This window comes from Salvia miltiorrhiza, chromosome 5 (assembly GCF_028751815.1).
Source record: "Salvia miltiorrhiza cultivar Shanhuang (shh) chromosome 5, IMPLAD_Smil_shh, whole genome shotgun sequence".
Classification (NCBI taxonomy): domain Eukaryota; kingdom Viridiplantae; phylum Streptophyta; class Magnoliopsida; order Lamiales; family Lamiaceae; genus Salvia; species Salvia miltiorrhiza.
In genome coordinates, this window is record NC_080391.1 from 44,375,453 (window position 1) to 44,389,506 (window position 14,054).

Sequence of the window (14,054 nt, forward strand, 5' to 3'; positions counted from 1 at the left end):
GGAATTTTCTATCACCAAATCAGACAGCAGACAAATTTACTTCAAGTGCAAGCATTCAGATAAGTGCCCCTTCAAGTTCAGTGCATCGTCTCAAGATGGATCCATTTGGGAAGTGTATAAGTTTACCAATGAGCACTCATGCGACGGTGATCTAGGGCGCGTAAAGCGAATAAAGGCCCCCGCAAAAGTCGTTGCAACATATTTAGCACAGAAAATACATGACGATTGTGAGATCTTGAAGCCGAAGGCCATCCAGCTGGAGCGGCAACGTGAGTTTGGCGTACAGATCAAGTACGATGTTGCATTGCGAGCCCGTAATCGAGCGACTGAGATGGTTTATGGCCGACATGATCAGTCCTTCGAGATGCTGCCTAAGTACTTATACATGTTGAGACAATCTAATCCTGGTTCGTTGGTGGAGTGGAAAGTTGATACTGATGGCCGATTCAAACACTTATTTGTTGCTCTTGCAGCTTCGGCTAGTTGTTTCATGTTCAACTTACGGTCAATGATTGTAGTCGACGACACACACTTTAAGGGCAAGAATAGGGGTATTCTGTTTGTTGCAGTGACGAAGGACGGTAACGAGAGTTTATTCCCACTCGCGTATGGTGTTGGCCCGAAAGAGAACGATGAATCGTGGATGTATTTCATGTCGCGCATTCGACGTGTTTATGGGCAAGCCAATCCACTTTTGATTGTCTCTGATCAACATATCTCCATTGCCAATGCTATCAGGAATGAGTTACCAAATGCCACCCACGGCCTATGCTACTACCATTTGCAAAATAACCTGAAGCATTACGGTAAGGTAGTGGTAGAGTTGTATCGACAAGCTGCATTTGCGTACGAGAAATCTGAGTTCACTAGGGCTATGAACGCCCTAAAGGTTATGAAGAGAGTCGCGTACGATAAACTAATGGGGATTGGGCCGGAAAAGTGGGCTCGTTCGATGTGTCTTATGCCTGTGCAACGGTACAGTTTTATGACATTAAATGCTGCTGAAGCTTTTAATGCCAGTTTGTTGTGGGCAAGAAGACTTCCTATCTGCTCAATGTTAGAGGCAATCAGACTTGTTATTGAGAAATGGTTCAGCGAGCGAATAAGAGCTGCACAACAAAACGAGGAACCCTTGACTGCTGAGGCCAGTAAAAGGGTAGCTATTGATGTCCAAAAAAGTCGTCAATACACTGCACAAAGGTTGAGTGGCCGGAAGTATAAGGTGCAAACTGCTGACAGAAGCTTTAAGGTGGATCTGGAGAAGAAAAAATGCGAATGTCGAGCATTTCAGCTAGACCAACTGCCATGTTCTCATTCAATCGCTGCAATAAGGTACGAGCATTATCTCTAAGGCGGGTTCATTGAAATGTAAATATGTTCTAATGTTCGTTATATTGATTATTGTCGGAGGTTGTTTTTATAGTGAGACAGGTGATACGATCGCGGAGTATGTAGACGCTTACTACACGAATGAATTTCTTATCGATAGTTACTCTGGCGAAGTTAATAATCTCCCGCCGAGACACCAGTGGTTAATTCCTGAGTACATCGCTGAGAGTGTTGTATTACCTCTGATTGTAAAAGGACAATCGGGGCGCCCAAAAGAAGGTAGACATCGAGGTGGTGGTGAAGGCAACAGCACACAAGCAGATGAGTCTTCTAGTATCAGGCGTCGTAAACCAAAGAAGTGCAGCATCTGCCATGAAGAAGGACACAGCAAGAGAACGTGCGCTGGCAAGGCGACTGAGCCCAGGAAGTAGTGGTTCGTATTTGTGTGTTGTAACAGTTAATGATATTGATTGAATTATCTTATTATTCGATAAGCTGAAATGATTAACTGGAAATAAAGTTCGTTGAATAACCAAATAAACCACACATGAATATAACAATATACAACACTATGTAAAACCAAGTCTAGTGAATCGGGCATTCGCAGTTTCGCAGTTTCCCGGATCTACTGAATGACGAGCCGGCTCGTGGGGTCGAGCATCCCTCACAGGGCCCCGAACACTCTGACTGCGAGTCATACGAGGTTGTCTAGCTACATCCTCCTCGTCCCCGCGCTCCTCCACAACACGAGCTCTGGTGTGCTGTGGAAATTGGACACCCCGAGCTAATGGGTTCTCAGGGGATTTGAATCTCACCGAGAGTTCGCCCGGTGTCAGCGCTGATATGAAGTAGTTACTCTTCATCTCGTGTTGATCGGGGTTCAGACCCAGGACACCACCCTAGAAAGCAGCATAGATAATATCTTAGAACATAAGTATAACCAGTAACGGTGAAACACTAAATCTAAAATAATTGATTACCTGTCCCTCAAATAGATCTCGCAAACCATGAAGCCGGGGCTTACCCCTGAAATTCCATCTCAAACATCGAGGGTACGCTGTCGGATCACCACTAGATGCTGCCACCATCTGTTCGAAGCCCGGGACGCGCTCCAATGCCCAGACATATAAAGCCCACGAAGGACCGTAGAAGTGATACTTCTCGCCGGTTCCTATCTCTGTCGTATAATGGCATAACGTCTTATATGAATACGCGCCCCAGGGGAATCTATCAAATGCATCCAGATCATCCACCAACACCCAAAGCCACGGCTGTACCCGCGTATCCAACCCAAGAACAATGGTGTGAGCCACACACACGAGGACAGCACGAAGGTACAGGCTCCCATCCTCATCATCTACTCGACGATCCAAATTGCACACGCGTTTAATGAGCGCGTGTATGGTCATGGTTCGCCCACCGCAGAATCGTCGGTATGCCTCCACGCGACTACAGTCGTGCTGTAATGTCGCATCGAACATCGTTGGACCGAAATTGAGCCCAGTCACTAATGCGTAGTCCGTGGGGGAAAATCTGACTCGTGCTCCGCACAGAAAGAAGCACATCTCATCGTCTTCTGACACAATCTGCCTCGATACAATATGGTGCAATGCTCTATTGCTCTTCATGCCGGGTCTCCAATCAGTGAAATGCCCAAAACATGACTCTCTAAATCTTCCCAATAACCCTTCATTGCACTCATTGCCGACCAAAATTAAAGTGCGCATCAGGTCCGGAAAAGAAGAATCCCTATAGTATGTGCTGATAGCTACCTCCGTATGGTCAATAGTGTCGGAACGAAGATATGGGACATCCGCCTATTCATTTACAAAATGAAAACCATATTAAATTCAGTAAAATATTAAAAAATAATACAAATAGAAAAATACATAAAAAAAGTAAAATATGCAGCAAAAACATGTGTCCGGCCAGTGAATTAACTAACAAACACTGTTAAACAAGGCAATCAACACTTAAACAATTTAATTCATAAGCAATACTAATTCAATAATTAACACTTAAACAATATAATTAAATTAAATTCAGTACAATAGTTATAATTACTATAAACATAACAGTAGATAAAATAGACGATTTTCTGCCGATATATAATGTGTCCGGCCGGTGAAGTTGTCAGAAAAATGTGTCCGGCCAGGAACATTTTTTCTAAACAATGTTCCGGTCGGACACATTTTTCCGGCCACTTAGTCGGCTGGACACATCTTTTTTATTCGTGTTTTCATGTTTTATACACAATTTAAAAGTTAAAAGTTAGAAAAAAAACAAATTCTATATCAAAAATGCCTAATTCGGAAACTCATCTACATCAAAATGCACAAACTAATATCTCATCTATATAATTTCATAAAGCAATACTAATTCTCGACAAAATGAACATTGTTAACTTCATATATAATTTTATACCAGCCAATATATATAAAACAATTCATACCAAGCAATTATTCGTTCAAAAAATATTAATTAATTAACTACTCAAATAATTATTCGTTAAAAAATTATGAATTAATTATCAAACACTGTTACACAATATATATATAATTAACACTTAAACAGGAGTCTAAAAATTAAACAATATAATTCTCCAACCAATACTAATTCAATAATGAAACACTTAAACAATACTCCCTCCATCCCTGAAATGGCTTCCTCTTTGGGGACGGCACGAGTTTTAATAAAAAGTTGGAAAGTGTATTGATAGTGGAGAAAAAATGATATAATTATTGTTGAAAGTTGTGAAAAGTGTTATAATTAGTATTGAGAGTGGTGAAAAGTAAAAAGTAAGAATAATAAAATATTATTAGTGATGGGGTAGGTTTCCAAAAATGGAAAGAAAGAAAGAGGAAGTTATTTGGGGGACGTCCCAAAATGGAAAAAGAGGAAGTTATTTTAGGGACGGAGGGAGTATAATTAAATTAAATTCAGTAAAATAGTAAATAATTAATTTGGAGATACAAATAGACAAAATAGAAGTGTTTATGACTATAAAGTATTTGTCCGGCCGGATACATTTTCGGTAAACAATCTACCGGCCGGACACATTTGTCCGGGCAGATCCCCGGTCGGACAGATTCTTCATAGGCATAAAATAACCTATATTTTTCAATTTCAATACCTGTTGAGAAGATGAAGCTGCCATGGATTTGTTCTCAGACAGATTCTCTCGCGTGAATGAACTCCAAATATGTTTCTCACCACTGTCCGACCGTTCTTTCACCTCTTTATCTCTCTCGGCTATATTGTGCTGAATATTAAAGGTTGAGGAAAGTTAATAATATTAGATGAATGAGTAGATTTGACCGAGATATATGGACAAAAAAAGGAGTGTATATCAGCTATTGTTTTACTTGTTTATCACAAGCGAATCTTTTTTTATTTTCAAAGATTCAATCAAGAATGATTTGGCCGAGATACAATCTATTGCAGCCTTGGAACTTAACAAATAAAGTGGTCAAATATTGCCTTCAAACACTCAATATTTTGTCATTTTATGGTCGGCTACATGCTACAAAGAATATACTAATAATTATAAAAAGAAACAAAAAGAAACACGACCGAACACATTGCATGCATTCCATAATTAAAAGTTAATTGAACTCAAAATTGATTTTCAAAATTTTAAGATAATTCAAACGAGTAGATACACGACCGGACACATTGTGTATGCTCTCTCAAAAATAAACCTGCAATATAATAATTCATACCAAGCAACACTAATTCAATAATTAACACTTAAATAATATAATCAAATTAAATTGAGAAAAATAGTAATAATTAATATAAAGATACAAATAGATAAAATAGAGAATTTTATGTCGATAGAGAATCTGTCCGGCCGGTGAAATGCTCGGAGAAATGTGTCCGGCCGGATACATTTTAAGTAAACAATAAACCGGTCGGACACATTTTTCCGAGAAAATTACCGGTCGGACAGATATTATTTAGGTATAAAATATTTTATTTTATTCAATTTCATAAAAAAAAAATGTGCTTTGAACAAAAATGAGGAAGCTAATAATATATTCTATCTCTCTCGGTTATATTGGTGAGTTAAAAAAATGAGGAAACTAATAATATATATTATATAGATTGAAGGAGTAGATTCTATAAGATATATGAACAAAAGAAAGAAATAGAGTGAAGCCGATACAATCGGCTTTATGTCTATCACAAAGAGAATCAAATTTTTTCAAAGATTGTCTCAAGATACCAATAATACTTTTTTTCATTTTAAATATATGAATATGAATATATAAATATATAGTAACGTTCAAAAATATATATACATACATACACACGCTCGGACACATACAAAGTGTTAATGAATGATGTCCCGGGAAAAGGTCAAAAAAAAAGAAAAAAGGAAAATAAAAAAAAACTTAAATAAATGCATTCGGTCAGCATCACTAATTCTTGTAAAAAAATGCATTGAAAGTGATGAGTGTGTAAGAGTGCGTAAGAAGTGTGAAATGATTACATTTGATGTTGACCCAATTAAGGGTAATTTAGTCTTTTAGGGCATAGATTGCTTTCTATGATAAGAGAGGGAATTTTTCAAAAAACACATAAGGGATGGGGCATTTTTGCCCATTAACACATTATTTTTTATAGATAACTTATCAAAGTGGGTATTTTAAATTCTCACCCAGTTTTAAATATACTGAATAATATTTAAAAAATTCACACAAAAAAATTCCATGTATTACACGGGCATAACAGTAGTAAATAAAAACTTCTACTCCATCTACAAACTTCGTAATTAAATTACCACTTTCATGACATCTATACATCCACCCTCGATTTAAACTCATTTTTCTATGTCTTGAAAAATGTTTTAGAATAATCAATAATTAATATTGTCGACTTTATGCTTTTATGGGCATGCCATAAAAATGATTATTGTTATAAGAAAAAGTACTTCATCCGTCCACTTGATCTTGTCCTATTTTTCTTTTTGGGTTGTCCCATTGATCTTGTCATGTTTTATATTTGGTAAGGATTTTACACTACAAACAATATGATCTATCACATTTACATACTTTTACTACACTAATTATACTCTCCTTAATAACCGTGCCCCAAAGAAATGGGACAAGCCTAATGGGACGGAAGGAGTAATTATTACTCCCTCCGTCCACCAAAAGTATTCCACTTTGGCCAGGCACGGAGTTTAATAAAATGTGTGATGATATTGATGTAGTGGAGAAAGGGTCCCACCACTTTATGAGATGTGTGGTTGAGATTGAATTTGGGGTGGGTTTTTTTGTAAATAAAGAGTGTTTGTAAGGATAAAATATAAAGGTGGATGGTGGGACCATGGCTTAAAAAGGAAAGTGGAATACTTTTTGCGGACGCCAAATATAATAATTGTAGAATACTTTTGGCGGACGGAGGGAGTAATATAAAGAAAAGTAATGTTTCAAAAACATTACTTTTTTTTCTATGTCGATTATTACTTTTCATCACAATAATAAGTAGTTCGAATAATTCATATTTTTCAACCAGTTATGGCAATGCAACAGAGGGCGCAAGCGCGGAGCGAAGGGCGCGGCGGCTGTGTACTTATTTTGGTAAAGTAATTATTAGTGTAACAAAAAGTAATTATTTAGTGTGCGTGTGTTGGCCAAGCGGTAAGAGGTTAATGCCTAAGGCCAAAGGTCTTGGGTTCGAGTCCCCTGTTTCAAAAAAGTAAATATATTTATATAAAGAAAGGTAATGTTTCAAAAACATTATTTTTCTTAATGTCGATTATTACTTTTCATCACAACAATAATTAACTTGACTCGTCTCACTTATACATGCGATGATAATTTATGTTTGTGTCAAAGTTAAGGCATTAGAGTTTACAAAATAAAATCATGGCGCCGACTCCGCCATCAGCAACCTAATCTCAAATATCATTATACATAATCAAATTAAAAAGAATAATGTTTAACATAACAATCGTGCTCCATCTCTCTCCCACCGGCTACATAATCATGCTCAAAATAAATAATTTGATATTTCATTAAATCATATTCAATCATGCTCAAACAAACCATGCTCCCCATCTCTCCCCTACCCATGGCACAGCATAAGCATATTCAAGCTAGCTAATCATGCATTCAATCTACAAAATAAGTATGGAATCTAATTCGAACTAGTTGCAACATCCACAATGCATTAATTCAACCTAATCTAGGCAGTTGCAACCTATTCTAGGCTTCTAGCTAATCAAGCTAACTAACCTAATCAAACTAAAAGGCATTAATTAAGATAATCATATTGATACATCTACTAAACACTTCAAATTACTCCTCCCGTCCCTAAAAATTGAGTTTTAAGAAAAAATGTGATAATTGTGTTTTGAGTGGAGATTGGGTCCCACACCTTTTGTAAATAGTTAGTAGGGATAAAATTTCTTTAGTATATAAGTTTGTAGGGTCATTTCTAAATAAGAAAAGACCATAATTTTTAGAGACGTGCCGATATGGTAATAGCAAAGAGAGTACATCCTAATATACAAACTTCATCTAGCAAATTATATCCACGTGTTAAACCATTTAAAAGAGAGAGAGAGAGAGAGAGAGAGAGGAAAAAAAAAAACTAACCTCGACAACCGGTGTTGTGCAACGGGACGGCGCCAACGAGCAGTGGGGCGACAACAACGGGCAGCGAGGCGGTGGCAAGGCAGCTGTACCTACTATCAAAAGAGTGAGAGACAGAGAAAGAGAGATAGAAAGAAAGATAGTAAACGGCAGCACGTAGCGGGGCAGCAGTGGCACATGGCGGAGGGAGAGAAAAGGAGAGCAATCAAAATTCAGAAAAAAAAATATTAAAATATTAATTAACGACGAATTCACGATAGATACTGTAATTTTGAAACAAAAACAATTTTTTTTATTAAACATCAAAAAATTAACGATGGAAACTTTAAAATGAGAAGAAAGACACTAAAAATATTACTCCCTTCGTCCACCAAATGATGAATACCTATTTGGGGATGACACAAGTTTTAATAAATTAATAAAGTATGAATGAGTGGAATAAGAGTCATACTTTTATTGTTAAGTGAGTTGTGTGGGTATATTTATCAAAAAAGGAAACGATAGTGGACATACCAAAAAGGAAATATAGACCAAAAAAGAAATATGGGCACTCATTTGGTGGATGGAGGGGTTATCTTTTTTTTTACGACGGAAAGTTTTATTCGAAAAAAAATCAAAAATAATTTTCTATCATTAATCATCCTTATGGCCGAGCCTTTGATGAAGGTAGATTTTCATCGTTAATATGTTGTTAAAGTCGCGTTTTTTGTAGTGTAGACACCAGCAAGCAACCTTCTGTCTTAATGTAAGATGGTAAGTAAAGTGAGTTACAAATCAATGCTTATTTCGCATCATTAATCCTCCCAATCAACAAGAACAGCATAATTACAGTCTCAGATATATTATATACAAGAGAAAATAAAGCAACCACGACGACTAACCTTTTTTGTTGTTTCCTTTACTTTCAATCGTCGCAATGAGGTTGTTCGTGTAGCCAGCTGAGATTGAATCATCTGAATCTGTAGAATCAATACGATGTCCGGTACGAGACTTTTGAAGAGCACCAGCTCTTTCTTCAATTCTGCTGCTGGGCAATGAATGACAGTTAGATGGCGTAGCAGATGTGCTTATTTTCCTCCTCTTTGTCTGCCCAGACGAAGTGTCAGGTATACAAGTTTCACCATCGCTGTCACTATCACATATGACGATCACAACCTTTCCAGCAGCGGAAGATGAAGATACTGTCTTCTCTGCAGGCACTTCACCACCCGATTGCATTACACTCGCGTGTGAACCTGCACCACGTGCACATATAAGTTGGTTTATTTACTAAATAATCCATAAATAAAGTTGATGCTCGTAAGAAGACTCATCCAAATCCAAGTAAGAGAAATCCAGCCAGATGCATCATGATGAAAGAAAAAGAAACAATAATATCAAGACAGATGCTGCAGCAAACATGAGTTACCCTTTAAAACAGAACAGATCAGCATACCAGATACGAACACATTTCAGTGCCCATGTAATGAGTTGTTAATAAGTAGGGGGTGAATTAGGTCAGTTAAGCTATGAAGAAATCAAAAGCAAAAATTTACAAGTTAACTAATAAAACCAAACCAAATTAGTATTTTTGTTTTTATAAAGGCAAAAGAAGACCAAGGAAAATCTTTTTGGTTCTTCATTACAAATCCATTTACAGAATTGAAACCCTGAAGATAAAAATGTATTGGAAATAGACAGAGTGATAGTCACTACCAAGTTTTAATACTTCAGAGAAAGTCAGAAGTTCACAACAAAGCCTTGAAACAGAAATCAAAATGCTCCATGCACAGACAGGTACGGGAATTCTAACTCCAGCATTAACTAAACTTTAAAGTTTAAACTAAGTTCTCAGAGGAAACAAAAGAACATCTTTGGACATAAGTAAAATAAGAAGAAACGAAGGAATGCTACTGATGGCTACCAAGATTTAAACTGAGAGAGGGAACTGGTAGCATATATCTTCCTAATAATGAATTTTCCTCATATGAGTAACTGTGCTCAACACATAGATAGCACACTGATATTAAAGATAGTTCATTTACTCTCTATGACTTCATAAACCAAACAATTAGATGTACTTTTGCATAAGCCACAAAATCTATCATAGAGGACTTGTAGTTTCCTTTTGTGTATGCACTCACTCAGCAAAGGAAAGAAACATCAATTGTATTTATTGATCTCATGCACACCTTTTACTATCTGGTTAGCCTTATATGTAATAAAATCAGTCTAAATATCAGTAACAACAATAAGATTAGACCTACAAGAAGTAAAACTTGGCCTTCAGCTTATAGTTGGGTAAACTATACATAGCATGATGAGTAGTTATCCTGATATGTTTGAAATTGTTTTTCTTGTTTTAACCATAGTCTCTTCAATAAGATTCCAATGTCTTTTTGAACTCCCCAATATTTTGCTCTTTATTAATTCACTTGACCTAACGGCCTAACTCAGCAATCGAAGGTCTCAATCAAGAAGGGAGTGACATAGAAGACCACAATATTGCAAACAAAAAACTCAACTTGATATGGTAGTTTTTTAAACAAGCTCAACCACATCAAGGAATTGCTCACAACCTCTGGAAGGAAAAGCAATTGGTGAAAGTAAGGGTGTATGGATTCACCAAAAGAAATCTACACACCCTTGATGAGCAAATTAATTTTTATTTGTTTCTTTTTCTCACCTTTAGAGGTGCAAATACAACTAGCTACTTTGCTTATATCCTAATCAATTAATCATAATCTTCCCTGAATCCCTAATCATTCTTCATAAAATCAGTCATAGTTACCCCGATACGAACCATTAGACCCTCCCGAAATCAGTCATCCTAAAATCACCAGAATAAATCTTCACAAAAATAAAGAATAAATCAATAAAATATGGGCTGTGAATTACCAGAAATTGCAGGAAATTCAGGTGACTCGGTAGCCCTATCTTCTTCCGGGTTCACCTCGCCATTCTGCATATTCTTCTCCAGTTCAGTGTCAATAGCAGCTGCTGCCTCATTATTTTGGCGCTTCAGTTCCTGCACAACGCGATCAGCCTCAATCTCCTTTGCCTTCAACTCCTCTATGGTTTTATTTGCACAAAGGCTCTCTCGCCTTAATTCCTCAATCTCCTTCCCCATTTTGGCGAGCCGTTCATCCATCTCCTCGCATTTTCCAATACTCCTTACCAGCTCGTTCTCAACATCGTGTTTTTCGCTCCTCAATTTCTCAAATTTCTCGTTCGTTTGGACGATCATTTTATCCAACTCCTCACCTTTCTTCTGACTCTCTCTCAGCTTCTCCTCCAGATCACATTTCTCCAACTCCGAATAGCCCTTAGAGCGCTCCAGGAAATCAACCTGTTTCTTCAGTTCATCACATTCTCTGACAAGCTTTTCCATTTCAACTTTCATACTTTTTTCCCGCTCCATCAATGTATTCTGCACCTCATCAAACTCGCATTTGCGAAATGAGTACTTAATAAATTTGATTAGTTCCGGAATTGATGAGCTCGGATCAATCATCGGCTCCATGAGTAATGTATGTCGTAATCAAGGGCAAAAGTGGAGGGTTTCTTGTGGAGATATTTCTTTTGTGTGAAACAGTGTAACGGAGGCGAGGGCTTATGATTCTGGCAAGCTTGCAGAAATGGCGAAGGTGTGTTTGCGACTACATTTGTGCACTCTGCGTATGTGTGTGAGAGAGAGGATGGAGTCTGAGGCGTGGGAAGCTGGAAAGACACAAACTTGGCTTATTATTGCGGAATTAATTTGAATTTAATAGTATTTCGAAATTCATATGCCCGCTATTTTGCGAAGTCCGGCTCAACAATCTACTGTTACGCCTTTTATCTGGAACTAGGGTAGACCCTTGGGCCTTGGTTCCATGTCCACATATGCTACAGTAATCGACCTTATTTTTTACGATTACACTTTTGCCCCCATATTTCATGTTCAAAAAGATTCGGCTATCATCCACCCGCTGATTTGTTCCTCCATTCTTCGTCGTCGTCAAGTACTGGTAATCCCAAAAATTGGGTCAGTATATTCGCATTGATTTGGTATTTTCGCATTTAGGAAATTGAGATTCCGAAAGCTTCTTTGGGCAGCTATTTTTATTACAAACTTTCTAGGGTTTTTTTCTTCACCTCTTTCAGAGAATGTATGTAGCATCTGAATTAGAAGGCCCGTTTGATAGGGCATATTAGGGCTAATAGCTTAGTTATCTTGTGTTTGATAGGCAACATATATAATATCTCAAGCCCGCACTAAAACTAAGGCCCGCAAAAAAACAACTGTTACATTTAGCCCGTTTGATATGGGTTTATAGGTAGGATAAATTAAATTAATACAGATTAGTGTGGTGTTTGATATCATGTGCAGTTAATATGGTCAACTCCTACTTAATCCCACTTCTCCATGCTATTTTGTGGGAATAACCCATACTAATAATCTGCCCCTCCCCCCTTGGATAACTTTAATACTGCGAAGTTGGATAAAAATTATGCTACCCTTCCTCACGCATATCGATGCAAATGCCCAAGTAATGATGGACACACATGGTATTTTTAAAATTATATGAGGATAGTTTTGGTATTAGATAATATAATCCAACATAATCCTATGGATATCAAACACAATATAGGATTAAGTAACCATGATATCAAACACCCATGAAATAATATAAATCCACATTAATCCACATTAATTTTTCAAGATAATTTTAATCCTAATCAATCCTAAACTGCAAATCAAACGGACCCTTAGTATACAAATATCACCCCCACCGTGAGATAAGGAACCCCAACTCCAATAGTAAAGTAGATTAAAATTGAAAAGACATTTTTACCCTTCCAGTACTCTCCTTCATCTTCTCTCCCTCCCTTGCACGGCTGCGCCCTCTCTCTCTCTTTCCTCAGTCGAACGGCGAAGAGTGGCCGCCGCCGCTCCTCCTACAACCAGTTGTGGTCATCACCACCACCGCCCTCATCTCTACCCACCTCCACCTCTTCGCCAAAATCCCCAATTTTAGAAACCCTAGCTTCTCTCCACTACGATTTCCGGCGAGATAACCGTCGGAACCATCGCCTCTCTGCTTCAGCCGATAGCCACGGTCAGCCGGACTGTCACCATCGCCGCCTCCTCTGTCTCCCTCTTACCTAACCCTTCTCTCCCGTCTAACCCGCAAGCAGCAACAGCTAATAGGCCACCGCCGCCGCTGATCCCTCTGTTCACGGCTCATCAACCTCACAGCCTCAGCCCTATCGCCGATCGACTGCAACGAGGGTCGCCGCCGTCAACGGCCTCCTCCCCCAACTCACACATCCCGACTCACGACAACAGTAGCAACAGCTTTCCAAAACTCACGCGTGCACACTGGGCGAGGGATTTGAGTGTTATGCCAGTAGATTCGTAAAAAAATAGGTTCTTTCCTTGTTTGTTGTCAAACTTGGAGAGGAAATTTGGTGCAAAATGGTGAGTTTGAAAAGAATAGATAAAATTCTTTGGAATTGCATTGGAGAGGAAATTTGGTGCAAAATGGTGAGTTTGAAAGAATAGATAAAATTCTTTGGAATTGTAGGAGATTGGAATTGCATTGGAGAAAGGTTGGAAGAATTGCTTTGGAGAAGGAGATTGGAATTGCAGGAGATTGAAATTGTCGAATTCTTACATATTTTTCCTTTTCTTTTTCTTTTTTTAATTTAAATTTAAAAATTAATTTAATATAAGGTTAAAATAGTAATTTTTAACCTTTGATTATTTAATCTAAACTATCAAACAACTAATTCATGTTATCTAGATTTTAATCTTGATCTATCAAACACTAAAATACATTATAATCTCACTCAATCCATATTATTTTAACTAGGTTTTATTTATCACTCTTTATCTCAACTAGCTATCAAACTGGCCCGAAAGGTGTTGATAACAGGGTTCTAATTTGTGTGAGAAATTTGTTTTAATTTTCATTGCCTTTGATGTTTTCAAGATTCTGGACGACCTCGATGACCACAACGTAATTGTCTTCTACGGTTTATAGGATAAGGGGAAAAGGTGCAGATTGGCCCCCGAAGTAGTAGCCCTTATAGCGTATAATCCCTCTTACTCACTGTGTGTGCAACTAAACCCTAAAAAAAATGCTCAATTTAGCC

General features: G+C 37.7%; 2 protein-coding genes across 5 annotated transcripts; one reads left to right on the forward strand and one right to left on the reverse strand.

The window, feature by feature from the left end:
• The first annotated feature begins 331 nt into the window (after positions 1-331).
• On the forward strand, positions 332-1,760 carry LOC131025977 (uncharacterized). The gene is made up of 2 exons (XM_057955758.1): positions 332-1,332; positions 1,424-1,760. The coding sequence occupies exons 1-2, from the start codon at positions 332-334 to the stop codon at positions 1,758-1,760; spliced, it is 1,338 nt and encodes a 445-aa protein (XP_057811741.1).
• Positions 1,761-1,833: 73 nt separating this feature from the next.
• Positions 1,834-11,744, reverse strand: LOC131024696 (uncharacterized). Of its 4 annotated transcripts, XM_057954227.1 has the most exons (7): positions 10,812-11,744; positions 9,090-9,169; positions 8,816-9,020; positions 7,938-8,029; positions 4,463-4,591; positions 2,310-3,146; positions 1,834-2,228 (listed from the first exon to the last, which is right to left on the reverse strand). In XM_057954227.1, exons 1-7 carry the CDS (start codon positions 11,434-11,436, stop codon positions 1,899-1,901), a joined length of 2,298 nt encoding a protein of 765 aa, XP_057810210.1. In that variant the 5' UTR covers positions 11,437-11,744; the 3' UTR covers positions 1,834-1,898. The 4 variants fall into 4 exon arrangements, with proteins under 4 accessions (XP_057810210.1, XP_057810209.1, XP_057810208.1 ...); XM_057954226.1 differs by having other exon boundaries at positions 7,938-8,020; positions 8,816-9,169; positions 10,812-11,741; XM_057954225.1 differs by having other exon boundaries at positions 7,938-8,026; positions 8,816-9,169; positions 10,812-11,740.
• Positions 11,745-14,054: the final 2,310 nt, after the last annotated feature.